The 17,139-nt window shown below is 42.6% G+C and overlaps 1 protein-coding gene across 1 annotated transcript; it reads right to left on the bottom strand.

The window, feature by feature from the left end:
- Positions 1-2,319: 2,319 nt before the first annotated feature.
- LOC124680387 lies at positions 2,320-5,094 on the bottom strand. The gene is made up of 4 exons (XM_047215456.1): positions 4,998-5,094; positions 3,330-4,232; positions 3,020-3,169; positions 2,320-2,887 (listed from the first exon to the last, which is right to left on the bottom strand). Exons 1-4 carry the CDS (start codon positions 5,079-5,081, stop codon positions 2,519-2,521), a joined length of 1,506 nt encoding a protein of 501 aa, XP_047071412.1. The 5' UTR covers positions 5,082-5,094; the 3' UTR covers positions 2,320-2,518.
- Between the last annotated feature and the right edge of the window lie 12,045 nt (positions 5,095-17,139).

Here is a 17,139-nt window from a genome sequence, read left to right as displayed (position 1 = left end):
TAGCGCATGGAACGGATAGGAAATCCTTGACAACAATGTTGAGTTCTGGCATCAACCAAGGAAGATGCCTCCACCGTGTAAAAAGCACACTTGTTCTTACATCGACTCTCCCTAGGATGGGCAGTAAAATATCATCCGTCAGTATGCTGAACCTGTTTTTCTCCTCTGACAGGTGCTATAGGATTATGGACCCATTTAGTTACTGAATAGGTAAAATTACTAGCTAAAATTTTGTAATGTGCGTTAGTTGTGGATATCCATATAGTTCCAATATTTTTTTTCCACAAAGTTCAGATAATTTGTAACTAATTCCGCTAATTCAAAGTTGTAACTAAATTCACCAACAGTTTGATATTTGTAACAATACTTCATCATTTTATTTGGTTGTGGATCAACCTAGTAACTGTATTTGTGTAGATGAGGATTTAATATGATACTCCCTCCATTGCGAAGGTATATAGACATATTTTAGCTATAGATTCATCCGTATTTAGAAAATGTTGCGAAACTTTTTTAGGAACGGAAGTATTAAATAGCAAAAGAAGATAGTAGGAGATTTAGTGGAAACAGTGGCATGGATTATATGTATGTCTAAATGCTTTGGGCCGGTGACACAAGAAAGAAATCCAGACGGAGTAAACTATGGACGGAGCAACTAAGATTTGGCAGAGAGGTCGTGGGAGTGGATTATCAGCAGCTGCAGGTGTGGCGTCATATGACTCATATTGCCGGACGCGCGCGTGTCTCTACGGGTTGGTGGTGCAGGCTGTGGGCGCAGGGAGGGAAGCTCATGGTCCGTGAACCCAACCTGGTCTCGTTTCCACCGGCGTTGTCGTCCGTCACTCGCTGCCCAACCGTTTGAGCTTATAAAACAGCCCTCTTTTAGCTATGCAAAACACAGGTTTTATGGACCGGAGATTGCTGCTTGTGCTACTGGTTCTGGCAACATGCAAAATATGGAGAGAAAAAAAGACAGCACGACCAATGACCTTCGTCAAGGCACAACACGAAAACAAGCCAGCTTGTGATGGTGCCTGGCAGCTTCGATCTGTCTGATAGGCGACGAAAGAAGGGTTGTTGGCAATGGCATGGCCTATCAACTCTGCACTTTTAGCCTCACCCTCTTGAGATATACACACATCCATCAATGTTTTGGCTCATGTGATCTCCAAGTCAACAGACAAAATGCATAGAACTGCCAGTGAAGGCTCGCCTGATCTCGAAATCAACAAACAAAATGTGTAGAACTAACAGTGTTTGGCTCAAGTGCTCTTACACTAAACTGATGAAAAATATAAAACTACCAGTGTAGGGCAAAGTGCTTCCAAACGCAACAGATGCGGTGACATATGAGAAGCCATGAAGAACAGACATAAACAACAACTAGCAATATGTCTCTAGTAACTACTACCATGAAAGTCTGACACTATGAACATAGCAAGTGGGTGAAGTCTGAAACTTACTTCAGTCATAGTAACAGCATGCCACTGAAAGTCTCAAACTATAATGATAGCAAATACGTGAAGTCTGGAAATAGGTGAAGTCATATGGAATCATAGGTCATAAACCTAACAAATGAAATGTACAAGTGTAAGGCTCAAGCTCTCCTAAACTCCACAAGTATAATGATATATATGAATCTATGAAGACATAAATAACATTGGCAATATGCCTCTAGTAAATTGTGTAACTATCACCGAAACTGTGACCAGGACAAGTAGGTGAAGACATATGAGAACCATCTATCTATCTATCTAGTTTCTGTTTTGTTTACCTGTCCCTGATAATTGCACCTTTTCTTGTCTTGCCCAGCCTTGGCACACTCTGCTTCCTGCGCTGCAACCAGTTTTGCATCAATGGGATGAGTTCTGTCGGGAAAGACGCAGAAGGGGTTATCTAACTGATACGCGGGCCCCACTATTTCTCAGTTAGTAAAGCGTCCGGGCCTGTTTTTCTCTGACGTAGTAGTATAAAAGTACACCTCGTTAATCCGACATCATCTACAAGCCAAGATCGACTCAAAATCAAAAGACCAAAAGATAACAGAAGCAATGACATGCAACTCAGAAACGAAACTGACATGCCACAGAGCTCACACGCGCCAATAACACGCTGAACATGAATGAAACAAGCAGAGATGAGCTTACTCAAAAGACATTCAGAAACGCAAGCATGAACCAGTTGATCACTCCAGAAGATCCATTGGATGAGAGCTACTAGGCACCAAATGCAAAACATTCATCCTAGATACAAGCTAACCAACCAATTCGTACTAAAACAAGCCTCACCCTGTTCAGGCATCGAAAAAGCATCAGCTGCTTCGATCAGGTGATCTACAACTCAACAAACGAAATGTATACAACTGCCAGTGTCCAGTTCAGGTGCTCCTAAAATAAACAGATGAAACATGTAAAACTACCAGTGTCGTTTGGATCAAAGTGAACTATGGAGATTACTTTTTGACACTGTCAACACAAGTGCAAATGTGCGGTAACAGTAACAAGAGTAAAAACAAATCTCAGATGCTCAGGGACCAGTCTTCATCAAAAATTATCGCTGGCGAGAATATGCCGCTTCTAATCCTCTCAACCACCATTTCTTCCTCATCCTTCTTTGGAAATTTCGAAGGACGGAGTGATGCATCAAGGGCGTCGCAGTCGTCGCATTGCCCGTCTCCTCTGAGAATTATCTTCTGCAAGTTGGGAGATCGCTCCAACATGGACCTTATGAATGTAAACTGTTGTTCTAGTGCTCTAAAGCCACCGATTTGTAGCTCTTTCAGCAGCTTGTTCTCTGAGCCGTCGAAACGCATTTCCCACGGAGGAGCCCTTCTAACACGGAAGCTACCACCTCTGAACTCGCCCACCTCGCATGCATGTTCCCATACCTGTTTTTGTGTGACCAGTTAATTATGTATGTAACTGGAATCCAGTTTTCAACAATATATTCCGGTAAAACTTGTGAAAAACTAAAGCTCCAAATGTCAAGAAAAGGAAAGAAATGCGGACAAAGAGGTCACCTGAACATGTAGTTTTTCGACAGATTGTGCTGCTACGAGAAAGGCAGTCATCCATAACATGTCGAATTCAACAAAGATGCCACACACATACAGCTTCTTTAGCTTGTTGAATGGGGTGCGGAGTTCTTCCATTTCAGGTTGCAACCAAAGCTAATCACAGGATTAAAAAAATGAATAGTTTGCAAGCATATAAATGAGATTATCAAGAAATTTACAGCTATGTTTGTTCGGTAACAAGCTCCCATAGCTGTGACGACATGATAAATACAAAGAAAATAGTACCATCTAGCAAAGAATAAGAAGTACTTACATTTTCTCCTTGGAAATCCAATGTGAGAGTGTGTATGCTTGTTGTTCCATTTAGAAGCTTACTTAATCTAAATGGGCGCGGATCATATGGTGCACCATATGAGAGTTCTAATTCCCCAAGAGATGGGACAAACCCCAAGATTACTGGGATATGCTGAGATGCCATCCAAGTAGTGCATATGAACTTCTCCAATTTCGGAAGGCATACCAATTCGATTCTCTCAAAGCGACAACAATCGATTTCTAGAACACAAAGTTTTGAGTTTGGTGCATCAATCCTAAAGACAGAGTAAGTGCCAGTATCACAATAAAAAAGGCGTAGATGCTTCAGTTGCTTGCAGCAGTCAAACAAGACATGGTGCATGTCCAAATTGTCAAAATCTGCATTTTCCAGAGAGAGCTTTGTGAGGCAGTGGAGCACACTAGGGTAGGCACTGAAGAAAGTATCTATTTCTTGAGCTCGCTTCAGCATATCCTCATCACTACGTTCCAAAGGATCTGTCTCATCAAGAACGCTAAGATCCAGATCTTTCAACAAACCGTTGCCGATCGCGTCACCTACCAGTGGACCAACTTCACACAAGAAAGCGTTGATCAAGTAGAGGTTCAGGTGCAGACTTGAGATGGTGCGCTCTCTTTGCTGATCAGCCAAGAAACTCCTGGTAACTTTGGTCAAAGACGCCATAGCTAATTCCTCCATATCATTTGCCTCAATAGGTTCAGGGCATGGAACAGATAGGAAATCCTTGACACTGATGCTGAGTTCAGGCAGCAACCAAGGCAGATGCCTCCACCGTGTAGAGAGCACGCATGTCCTTACTGACATACATAAACTGACTCTCCCCAAGATAGACAGTAAAATATCATCAGTCAGCGCGCTGAGCCTATCTTCGTCCTCCCATTGCTGCAACATAAATTATGAACCCATCATGAAGCTGCCAAATGAACGACTTTGGAAATCCAAAACAGAAAATAGTTACAGAGAGTGGCAAGAACAAATGCTATATCTCGGGTGTAAACTGTTTGATAAGCCGAATAGCTCCTAAAGACACTTGCTATCGGAATCTGTGAAACCTTGCTCCGTTCAGGTTCATCAAGGTTTGTAGGAAATAGGGTATATTGAGCTTTTATTTAACGCAGACATGAAATTAATTTGGTGCCATAAATGTTGCTACGTTTTTCTGTAAAATTAATTAAATTTGAATAGATTTGGCTTAGGACAAATGTAGGTGTACACTTATTCACGGAGGGAGTAGCAAAGTGTGCTCAACTGTTTGCAATTGCGTACATAACAGGTAAGAAACTTCTTTCATATGCAAGAGACAGATCTATGATGTTGGGCATCATCCCAGTTCCAGGTCAGAAAGCTTTCAGAAGGCAACAGGCCATTTTTAACACAAACAAAAAAGGTGATGCAAGCCAAGACCGCCACATACTGGTTATGGTAACACCTACAATTATACAAGTGAAATGCAGAATCAATGACGTTCATCGATCCAGGAAACAGAACATGCGTAACATTAATGAAAGACAGCCAAGACCAGCATGCATAGTCACCAAAGAAACAGAAAATCTACCAGAACTGGTAGCGAGACATTCAATCCAGAGAGATAAGCTAATTGACCATTCGTATTAAACCTTCTCCTATCGGTGGGAAACGATGGATTACCTGCTGGTGCTGCCAGTAAGCTGCGCCGCCGGCCGGAATCTCAGGCTTAGGGACGGTTGGTTCCGCCACTGGGTGCTGCGGCATTGTTGCTGCCGTCGTCGAGGAGGTAGCGCGCGAGCCGCGGTCTAGGGTTTCGTCGGGGGAACGGGGAAGCGGAAGGACGCGGGGGCGGCCGTGGTCTCCGGTGGGAGGCGGCGGCGGCGCGATGCGGCGGCTGGAGCACTGCAGCAGAAACTGCCAAGAGTTCTGTCGGGGAAGATGCAGAAAGGGTATCTGACTGACACGCCGGCCCCACTATCGCCAAAGGAAATACTCTTATTTTTCTCTACTACAATAAAGCGTCTATGTCTCGGAAATCCGTTTTGGGTCTGAGGTCCAGATGATCATATTATCTCCACCATCAAGCTTTCTCGTGATCCCTGCCGGTCCCGCGTATTCTAGTGTGTATTCACGCATATAGTCCCTCATTGACCACCAGTGCACGGTCCCACATACTCAGCACCTATCTTGTTCCAGTCGACCATGACGTGCGCACTTTTCTTGTACCGTGCATAAGACCTTCACTCTCATGTAATTTTTTTTGCTAAACAAAACATAAACTTGTATATCTGAGGTAAAATGCAAAAATGTAGTGGTGCAAGAAATCCATACAAAATACCAAAGGTGCCCTAGGTGGACAGACGAGTTCTGCCTCGCCGCTTGCAGTATGTTTTGACATTGCGTTGTAGATGGGGTAGACCTGCAGATGATAACACATTTAGGACTCCTTTGATTTAAAGGATAGGAAAAAGCATAGGAATAGGAAAGGTATAGGATTGGAATGGCATATCTAATTGAATCCTATAGGAAGATGAAGTTTGTTTGATTGTAGCAAAGGAATTTTTCCATGAGGTATGAGCTAATGTTTTTTTCCTATAGAAATTACACTACAAGATTCCTATAGGATTTTTTCCTATAGGATATGTTCATATGAATCAAACGACATGTATAGGAAATTTTCTCATAGGAACTAAATCCTACACAATTCCTATGAAAAATCCTTTGAATCAAAAGAGCCCAGTCTATTTGGCTTTTGTTAACTGCCGCCTAGAAATTCAAATTAGTGGATAGGTTTTTGTTCCTTTTCATCACGTGTACACTCATAAACTGAACTGTGGTAGTTCTTCAAGTTTTTTTTCTTAGGGCATCTCCAACGGGACGACGTAAAATGGACGCTCGAAAGTGGCTGCACGCGTCCATTTGCGACGGCATAAATGATCGAATTCGACCGCGGGTCCGTTTGGCTGGGGGTGCCCCTAGCGCACGACGCAATTTTGCACTGTTTGAAGAGAAACATAATTTACATAGTGAATAAAGGAAAATAAAAAAATTAAAAGGCGCATGTACCGCCTGCTACCCTAGCCTAATGCTCGTCCTCGTTGTCGATCACTACGAAATCCGGTATTGGCCATGGCTAGTTGGCAGCCGGCGAAGCGTACGCCGGCGCTGCGGTGGTGGAGGTGGAGCAGTCCACGGGTTGAATGACGGAGGTGGATGCGGTGGCAGGTACGGGGCCGAGTTTTGCAGCGCCTGTTGGAGGGCCCCATCCTCCGTGAGCCCCTACGACATGATGTCGGTGCCGTACCGGGGCAGCGGCGGAAGCACCAGTCGGTCCAACTCTTATATGGGGACACCGAGCCACGCGATCTCATCGTCGGTCATCGTGTCCGGCGCCTGGAACTTGTGGCTCTTTCCCATGGCCTTTTGCCACTCGTAGAATACGTAGCCGACGAAGTCGTCGCTGTCGTCCTTGGCCTCCTCGTTGTGGTAGGCCATCGCGTCAGTCCTCTCCAGTTCGTGATGAGGCACTGGCGAGACAAGCACCCGGCGGCAGCTGAGCTGCCAGCCACCGCCGGGCAGGTGCACGGCCCCCAGTGGTGGCACTGCATTGAGTTATCATGCATGAGCCATGGTAGGTCGACTAGGAGCGGCACCCTTTTCGTCCGCGTCCCGCTACCGGATGCCTCAGAGTCGTGCTTCTTCCCCATGGTGATACAACGGCGCGCGCTGGTGAGGGTGGGAGCGTAGGTGTCGGTAGTGTGGGCGATGGCAGGGATGATGTCGGTCACCTTTTAAAGGCCGGGCACGCACCCATTGCCAGGCGGGCCCGTGGGAAAGCGAGCGGTCACACGTCGCGTTCGCGCATCGTCTGCCTAGACGCATCCAACGCATATATTTGGTCCGTGTTTGCGTCTAGGCGGACATCCCGGTCACTGTGGGTCGGGCCGCTAGGCTGGGGCGCAGGCGCATTTTTCGACCGCGCGGTCGCAGACGGAGACGTGTGGTCCAGTTAGCGATACTCTTAATAACACCAACACAAAAATAGTATTGTTTTTTTTTGAGAACATAGTACAACGGCAGACGCTCATAAATACGCACGTACAAACACCCCTATAAACGCACGCACGCACACCCTACCCCTATGAGCACCTCCGAGGGACTGAGCCGGCATATCTTGATGTTGACGAACTCACCACTGGCGCCCCGCTGTTGACGGGCACGTCACCTACCACTGAAAGCATAGCGCCGGTTAAATTCTGGAATAAATCTAGGTAAATGCAAACACCCATGTCAAGTCTAGGACTTAAACTTGGATGGGCTGGTTCCACCACAAGGGACCTAACCACCAGAGCCAAGCTCTGTTTGCCAAAAAAAAAAGTAATGTTGAACCAAGTTACAAATGAAGTTCCTTAACAGGAATATTGCAGTCCACTATCACACTTTCAAATGCCCTACTGTCAGCTTATTAACTGCTAGTGGAAATCTGTTTTGTAGGCGAGCAACATATACAGAACAGTTGTAGCCGCTACCTCAGCTTCCAGATGCTATCGGCTAACACATATACATAGCACAAATTAACCATGGCTAATCATCGCACGGGGTAGTTACACAACAGTATATTACATTCTATGTCACAAAACATGTATTTTCTATATTTTGAAAATAGCATGATCAACTTGTAAAAATATTCAATCTAGAATTAAAATTGTACACCTGGTAATAGTTCCAACTGCATATTGCATATGATGGAAGTAAAAAACTTTGCTTCACATGGACAAGGGCAGAAATTAGAATAGAAATATCATCTGATTTGTTAGAGAATTAATAATTAAAAGAACTTCGCCCATGAATTTAATGAAACACAAAAATGCGAGAAAAAATGTAATCATTTTATTTCCAAAAAAATTAATAGACGGTAAAACATCTCCTATTGAGTATCCACATATATATCCTTTTCCTTTGTATTTTAGTTTGTGTTTGAGCCCTCCTTTTATTTTTATCAAAACACAAATTGATTGTCCTTTAAACTTAGAAAATATTGATAGTTCTTTAAAATCAATTGAGCATTTGGCTAACAATATGAACAATGTACACTCACTATGAAAACAGACCGATACCTGGGCTTCCGAAGAAACAACAGGAACTCACGCGAGAGAAAATCCTGGACCAATAATGCAAGCGGAAGAGCATTTTTCTGTACTTTTTTGTATTCCTGCACTACCGGTACAAGAAAGTCATCATCAGACGCGTGGACGGAAGCCACAACTGTCGCATTAAATCCTCTACGTTTGTCAAGGATTGTACAAACAGTGCCACGGTATTGCATTTTCTACACGTCAGAAATAACTGGCAATATCTGACACACACAGATCTCAACTACGAATTCCATGGTACAGATAATATGACCATCTGGTCCTGAGAGCCAAAACGCCTCTCTCTTTGACGTATACTACCTTCATCCCAAGACTTCAGATTTATATTTTCTTAAAAATGTCAAAGCAAGTAAAGTTTGATCAAAATTTCAGATAATCTATCAACAAATATGATATTTTGTAGATAGCACAAAAAATGTATTTCATTATCTTTCTAATAGTATTAATTTTGTATTTTGCATATTAATAGTTTTTGATAAAAACTAGTATAAATGCCCGTGCGTTGCCACGGGTTCTTAAATTTTATTTTTCAATTCACATATATAATTCACAACTCACTATGAAAATTTAAAATAAATTAGAGATATCATAATGTACTGCAACATGATAACACCAAACGCAATAATAAGACATCACTGTTATGCATTGAGGTACCACGACTTCTGCAATGATGAGGCTTAGATAACCTGGCCTGCTAACATGTCCTTAGGCTGGTGCCAATGCATCACAGGTTATAGCCTCGCCACGTCAGCTTTTACCCTCACTCTGTTGCGGTCAGAAACCCACCGGCGAGCAGCGACGGGCAACACAGTAGAGCCGGGAACAACTTAGGGCTGCGGCTGACCCTGGTCCCTCCGAGCGACGGCCCGCAAAGCCTCCGGCACGCACGTCCGATGCTGGTGCAAGGGCGTGCCACCTGACCTATACCCGGTCAGGAAGGTGATGGAGATGCCTCGCTTAGTTTCCTGCATGGCATACACATAAACATTAAATACGAGCCTCGATCGGCTCTCGGGTTGTCCCGTGAATCGGCTCAAGGAGCCGATCCACCCATGATTCGTACGAGGTGCACGAATATATGGTGGTCCTGCTTGATCAAGATAAAGCTAAAACGATCTACGACGATTTAGGGTTTTCACCGCATAATCGGATCATCCTACTCACGATTGGGCCTCGCGGCCACGCACGGTGATCGTAAGCCGGTCCTAGATAGGGCCTAAAAACCAACACGAGGTTGATCCTCGGAACATCCTGTCTAGGACTAGCAAACGACACCCTACGCGCCGCTGGATCCTCCAACCCTTTGTAAGGCCTAACTATTGCAGATATTAAACTAATCCTTGAAGAACAAGGAGCAACCGTAACGAATCGGATCTACTAAATAATGATCAAGCGGGGTGCCGCCCCTACACCTAAGATAGGTGTAAGGGCGGCTAGATGTGTAAGGGTCGCACGACTATAGCATATGATACGAAGAACAATGCTAACCCTAACACACCTAAGATAACTACGTTGCTCGCCATCAAAAAGGCTTCAGTACGAGCAACGCATGAACAACAAAATAAGCTTAGGCTGCCTAGATCGCAAGATGCGATCTAGGCAGCATGATGCTTACCAGAAGAAACCCTCGAGACGAATGAGTTGGCGATGCGCCGAGATTAATTTGTGGTGAACATTGGTTGTTGTTTATTTCATAAACCCTAGATACATATTTATAGTCCAGGGAACTTTCTAACGTGGGAATAATCCCCACCGTGCACGCGAAAAACTCTAACTAACCGACACGTATCCTACTATATTACAGATACACGGGCCAACTAGCCCAAACTTTGCACAACAGGCCGATTCACGTATTTCTTCCATGTATATTCTTCAAATCCATCTTGATCGCGGCCCACCTCTGACTCGGTCAAATTCTGGTGATAACACACTCTCACCCCACTCTCACCCCACGGTGCCAGTGCATGGGCTATAGTGCCAGCTCTCACTTCTCTCTCCTCGACATCAGCTTTTCTCTCTCCTCGACATCAGCATTTCTTTTTCAGATTAAAACATTCAAAATAATGCAAGAAAATTATTTTATTCAACTAAAATTTTGGGGTTTTTGGCTTTTTTTTGAATTTTTCGAGCCAGCAACGGCTACCCCAACGGCTAGCTGACGTGGACGAATCAGATCGCGCCACGTCAGCTAGCCGTTACCCCCTCCCTCTCGCCCCCGCTCTCGCCCCGACCCGCCAGCGCACCGCCTCGCTCTCGCCCCCCTCTCGCCCCCCTCTCGGCGCCAGCGCGGGCGGCAGCCGGGCGGTAGCGGGCGCTACCGCCGGGCGGTGGATCCACCGCCCCGCGCTGCCGTCTCGCCTCCCTATAGCCCCGCTCTCGCCTCCCGGCGGGCGGTACCGCCCGCGCTGCCGCCCGCGTTGGCACCAGCCTTATATCCAGCAAACTGAGATGATGTCTGAGAATGAAGTGCAACGGATGCGTGCACAAGGCTCTAGAATGTGTGGATAAAAAATAAACTCCAGTTTATTTATCAGACAACTAAAATCATGCGATACTATCCAACTCAAATCTTGTACATATAATAGCAAAGAGGTGACTACATATTATGCCTGATTGGAAAGATCTAAGAAACAACCCAGTCTGTTAAAGCAATAGTAAAATAATCTTCAGAATATATGTGGAATGAAAAAAAATAAAAATATGGTTGTAATGTTTTGCATCAAAGAGGCCTTCTAAAATAATAACACTGCTATCAGAAATGTGATAAGCAAATATAATGATACCATGCGCAGATCAAGCTTAATAAAAGAGAAGAGCTAAAGGAGGAGGCGTTTTGGCACATAGGAGCATTTGCTCCCATTATACAAAATAATTAAAAAACAATTATTAAAATGTAAAAAAATTCTGACATAATTTTTTTGTTGTACATCATGACATTCTATGTTCGTACACAAGTTTTTGCGGAAAAATAACATTTTATGTGGCACGTACAAAAAAGACAAAAAAATATACTATACGTAGTCGTGTTGGAGCATAAAAATTTGTCTATTTTACAGGAGACACATAAAAATTATTTTTTTCTAAAAACTTATGTACGAACATAAGATGTCTAGATGTACATGCAAAAATTTATTTTAGAATTTTTTGACACTTCAAAATGTACATTCACACAATGGGTTCATATGCTCCTATGAGCCAAAGTGGATTTCCCCATGTGTACTCTGAAACACAAGGGGCGCCGTAGCTCATAAATCAAAGGAATTAATCATACACACGGTCCAAGGTTTGTGTAGCACAACAACTAAGATTTTCTTTCCAAGCTTCCATGGATAACTTCAACATGAATTTAAATTGAATAAAATATTAAGAATCAGGCCCTTCTAGCAGATTCTAAATAGCTTTGGTACCATTAAGATATTCTAAAGCACCACGGAAGAATGAAAGAAAGAATGATAAATTAAATATGAAGAGATCAGATAAAAGGTTGATTTAAATGGATGAATCTAAATGATAAATCAAACAAAATTACCATTTCTGTTGTCGTTGGGTTTGTAAGAAACAGTATAGTGCTTTGGCCCCGCATCTGCCTTTGTCTGGCCCGAGCCTGAGCTAGTGGAGGCAAATTGGGGTCGGGGAGGTGACAAGACAGCAGGTTGCGGAGGGCACGCCAAGATCCCCTGCCCTACATATCCTAAATGAGAAATCCACATCTTTTTTATCATTTGAGAGGATAATACAAATCATGTCGGATTAAACCACCCTGCAACATTGTAAACCATCGATATTTCAGAAACCTAACTCTGCTGGAACCATACTAACGATTATGATTTAATACTGAACAGAGATTAAAAAACATTCCCTTCACTAAATACTGCAAGGCATGAAAGAACTCAGAAAAACAAACAATAAAAGTTGATTTTTTGGGTCCTGTTGGTTCATGTTTGATGTATTACATAGTATATATGCTAATTACGGGGAAAGAAAAGGTGCCACTAAAACATAAAAGCATTTACCCATGAGAGAATTCCTTATTTGGCCCTCTCTCAAATTTGGATGCCTTTTTTGGCCCTGGACAAGTTTGCTGTCCTTTTTTATCTAATTTTTTTGGGATGAGTTCCTTATTTGGCCCTCTAGTACAATTTTTGAACTAGTAGCTGTGTGAGAAGACGATTTTGCCCTTGCTGCAACATGTGACAAAATTGCAGTAGAAATGTTGTAATATAATTGGTATAAGTTATTGGAATTATTATGCCATCAAATAATTGTTCATATAAATGTTTGCATTGAAAAACTTAGCTCATATTTGAAAAAAACAAAATTTTGACAAAACCTCCTGTGAAACCGGATGCAGTTCATATATATAAGTAGAATGCATAACACATAATGTAGAAGTTTCAAAAGTACCCAAATATACAAATATCACAACCAGTGGACATATAGACCACACGGGGTGGTCACATGCATGCTGCCAAGTTCACAAAATAAGTACGTACATGCTGCCAAGTTCACAAAATTAGTGCGTATGAGTGACAGTACAAGTGTCCACAAAAGTGTGGCTTGAAAATTTATTATTCTTTACAAGTATTTGAAACAGAATTTACTCCCTTATGATTGGACGAAGTTTATGAGTGAAATCGTAACCAACAAAAGGCATCATTTCATTTAGCGAGAGATAAATAGGAGCCCCCGTGTCGTCTCCCTTGAGGCGACCCGGGTAGAAACCCTAGCCACCGCGCCGCTACCCCCTCCCTGCCGGCCCTCCCCTCGTCGCCGCCGGCATACGTCTATGGGCGAAGCCCTCAGGCGGCTGGCGGCGGCGGGACTGGCTGGTTCTCGCGCTGGGCTGCTCGGATGGGGCCTGGCCTCCCCTGGGGCGCCCGATCTTGTAACCCTCGTGTACTCTGGTTCATTGAACTCATCTTGTAGAGGCTGAAAAGCCTCATAGACAACTTGACTTAATACATGTTCATGCTGGCTAACGCCCGCCCTAGTTACAGTAAAAAAAATCGTAACCAACAAGGAGTTGAAGCACACGTACAGGTGCATCTCCTTGCGCGACACGTGTATCCGATAGACCAGGTGATGGTCCAGCTTGATCACGTAATCAACAAGGAGTCGATTAATTAATGGAACGGAAAAAATATATTGTGCGTACGATGCCTTGTTTCCGCGCTAGCCACGTTAACCATTTCCATTTTGAACATTTGCCGGCCACGATTACCGTACCTGCCGGGGGCGCTATACATACATGCGTGGCGGACTTGATCCAAAAAAAAAAATTTATTTTTTCAAATCTGAGCTCAGTTTTTCAATTCAAAGAGTTATATGGATAAATATTCGATTTTATAACAATTCCAATAAGTTTGACCAATTATATACAACATTTTTACTGCAAATTTGTAACATATTGCAGCAGGGGCAAAAACGTCTTCTCACACAGCTACTAGTTTAAAAATTGCACTAGAGGGTCAAATAAGGAACTCATCCAAAAAAATTAGGTCAAAAAGGGACAACAAACTTGTCCAGGGCCAAAAAAGGCATCCAAATTTGAGAGAGGGCCAAATAAGCAATTCTCTCTTTACCCATTGTCTACCACTTGGTTTTGGCATCTTTAGTGCCCTACAATCCCAAACAAAGGCACTACTTGAACTGTTGTACTACTAATCGACATTCTAAGAGGATAGTCAAGAGTTGCGTTTCTTCTTTTGTAAACACTAAGATACTGATAAGCTCTTCACCTGGTGCCCGCGAGTTAAGCTCGTAAAGGGAACCATCCATGAAGATAGGGCCATACATGAAGATAGGGCCATACAAAGATCTTTCTAGTGATGCTAATTTCATATAAACAATCTTTATATATTTGAACTAATTCTTGGTCAAACAAAAAACACGTAAAATGAGGATGCCTTATTTATTGAAATGGAGGTAGTACATATTAATAGCTAAATGCTTTTTTAATAACATATAAATAGCAATTACATAAGCTGATTTTATATGCACCCGGTGGCTGGTGTGAAAGTAAAATTTCAGCAAGGGTACATTCAGCAAGATCATGTAATTATATGCTGTCAAAACTGTAGATCAAACGACATGTATACCCTCTTGCATGATACATAAAAAATCATAACTACATGAAAATAATATACATCCCTGCAACTGAAGATCGCACAAATGATCTTCAACATTCAGAAATATATATACACCTTCATCACAGAACTATGGAATTACAATGATGTGTCATGGAGGATATATTACTGAAAAACTCTAATGTCAAAGAGACATTACTTGCAGTAAGAAATGAATTGTGTGACCGGAGACCATTATAGAAAAGCAAGAGGAAAAGTTGTATTTGTCAAGAAAAAAACAGAATAAAGATGTCCTTAAATAATAAACAGAAATTTGACTAATACCTTGTTCAATAAAATCCAATCTCCATAAGCAACTTCTTCTACCACCTCATTCATAATCCACCTTGGTTTCACTTCATTTAAATGCCTCATGGCATGCTCTCAACCAAAGTAACCACACGTCAAGTTTCGCCTATTTTGAGACCAATTCATGACAGAATGTCTGAATAACACGATCAGTCTTTGCAAGACCTGATCAGTGACAATGTTCTATCAGCCCAAACTCTAAATTGAAGTAGTCCTTAGACTCATGATATGGATACATGGAAATCGACCGAGAAGTAAGATGTCATGTGCAGACATAGACATGAATATTGATGTTGTATAATGTGATACATACTTGATAAATTCTTTTAATTGTCATTGACTCCCAGGATAACTTCTTCGCTAGATACATGATAAATGATCGGCCACTGACCATCATATCCATGAGGAAGGAAAATGACCCTCCGTGTCTAGCAGAGCCATTTTACTTCCCACTACTGATAAACTTGTTAAATATCAGTTGAGCTCCATCTGGAAAATCACCAAACTGTGTTTCCCGTAGAAGTTGTGAGTTTGGGTTTTCCGTTGAATGACCGAACTCAAAGCCCAAAACAGAAAATTCAAACAAGGAATTGAACAATTCAAATTCTTGCATACATCAGGTCACAATAAAGCCAGATCAATCATGAAAGGAAAACGCATGAAGTGAGAACATCCACACATAATTAAATACTTAATATCAGATGACAAGCTTATGACTCGGTAAAGTGCACCTCTAAAATCAGTAATTCGTTAAGATACGAGTATAAATAAAAGGTTCACAACAGTATTTAGTGCACTACCATATCTCTGTGATGTTTTGGTCTACTAATTTTTCGATCTCAGTATTGATGATGCTTCCTTAATTATTATATATTTAACTACATCAACTCAGTACATTATAATGCTCCGAAATTTTCTAACATGTAGCCACAATTCTGTCCCTGACCAATATGTCTGGTACACATCTCACTTTTGCTGCACAGATCATCAGATGATAATCTCGTTACACTAAATCAGCTGTTAAAAATAATGATAATGGATCAGCAAACATCCTATATAACTAAGAAGTTCATCCCCACTATCTTATTTCTCTCAACATGCAACTATGCCACATCAGCAGGCCCACCACATCCACCCCACTAATTTACTTTTCATGCCATATCAGAGGCAACAACCCAGTATATTGATTTTTTTTCTGCAATTACGTAGGCCATGCAAATGTTGTGTTCCGTCTCTTCCCATTCTTGCTCGCATGCAGTTCACTGAGTGCTTGCTACTATCAATGGGTGGGCACCGAAGTCCAGATTTTTCTTTGGGAGTATTTCCGGTTCAATCCAATTGTGTTCGGCTTCCTTATCCTACGTGGGCCGAACTAAAGGTCTGTACTCAGCCCATAGACTTGCTCCTCTAAGAACCCTTTCACTACAATAACGATAGGTCCCCCCTCAAAAAAAACTACAATAACGATAGGATTGTAAAAAAAAAATGTAAAAAAGTATATATAGAATAACTGATCTGATCGTGATGTTCATGCCAATTACCTGTTCATCTTCTCCATTGCTCCTCGCGACCTCACATCTCCCCTCCATGTTCGGCTCCTCCACCAACTGTTTCGTCATTAACACACTAGAAACTGCATCTTCCAGTATCTTCTCCATGTCGAAGAAACTGACGATGGTAATTTAGCAGTCGGCTTCGTCTTTATAAACCAGGATCGGATCAACTCGATCCGTTGCCATAGTCCCTCTATATGAGCACAACAGCTCAGATCAAAACACACACGCTGATCTCAAATGCCGTTCCTTCTGCTCAACTCTCTCAACCTTTCTTATTGCAGAGCTTCATCATGGATTTCGCCGAATTCTGATGGCCGATAGCAACGGTAATGGATGAATTGCCGTGGGGTAACTACTGTGTGCAGACTGTTTTGGAATTTTGTTGTACAAGTACCCGCCTCCATCTACAGATTCTTCACCTTCAGCAACTCATCTGCCTGCAACTTCCAATCACGAGTGGTTCGCCATGTCTTTCTCTATAGATTGTGTAATACTGATTTCTTCTTCTTTGCTATGGTTATCTACAGCTCTCTTGACAGGGTGCTGGATCAGAGAGACCGCAAAATATGAGACAAGTAGCATCTTTTTTCAGTGCAGTATTTTACAATGTTATGCCCCAGCCTTTGCATGAGACAAATCGCTTCTATGATAATTTATTAGTAGTTGCCAAATTTCCGGC

This window comes from Lolium rigidum, unplaced genomic scaffold (genome assembly GCF_022539505.1).
Source record: "Lolium rigidum isolate FL_2022 unplaced genomic scaffold, APGP_CSIRO_Lrig_0.1 contig_14805_1, whole genome shotgun sequence".
NCBI classification, from domain to species: Eukaryota; Viridiplantae; Streptophyta; class Magnoliopsida; order Poales; family Poaceae; genus Lolium; species Lolium rigidum.
This window is presented reverse-complemented; position numbering and strand designations above follow the sequence as displayed.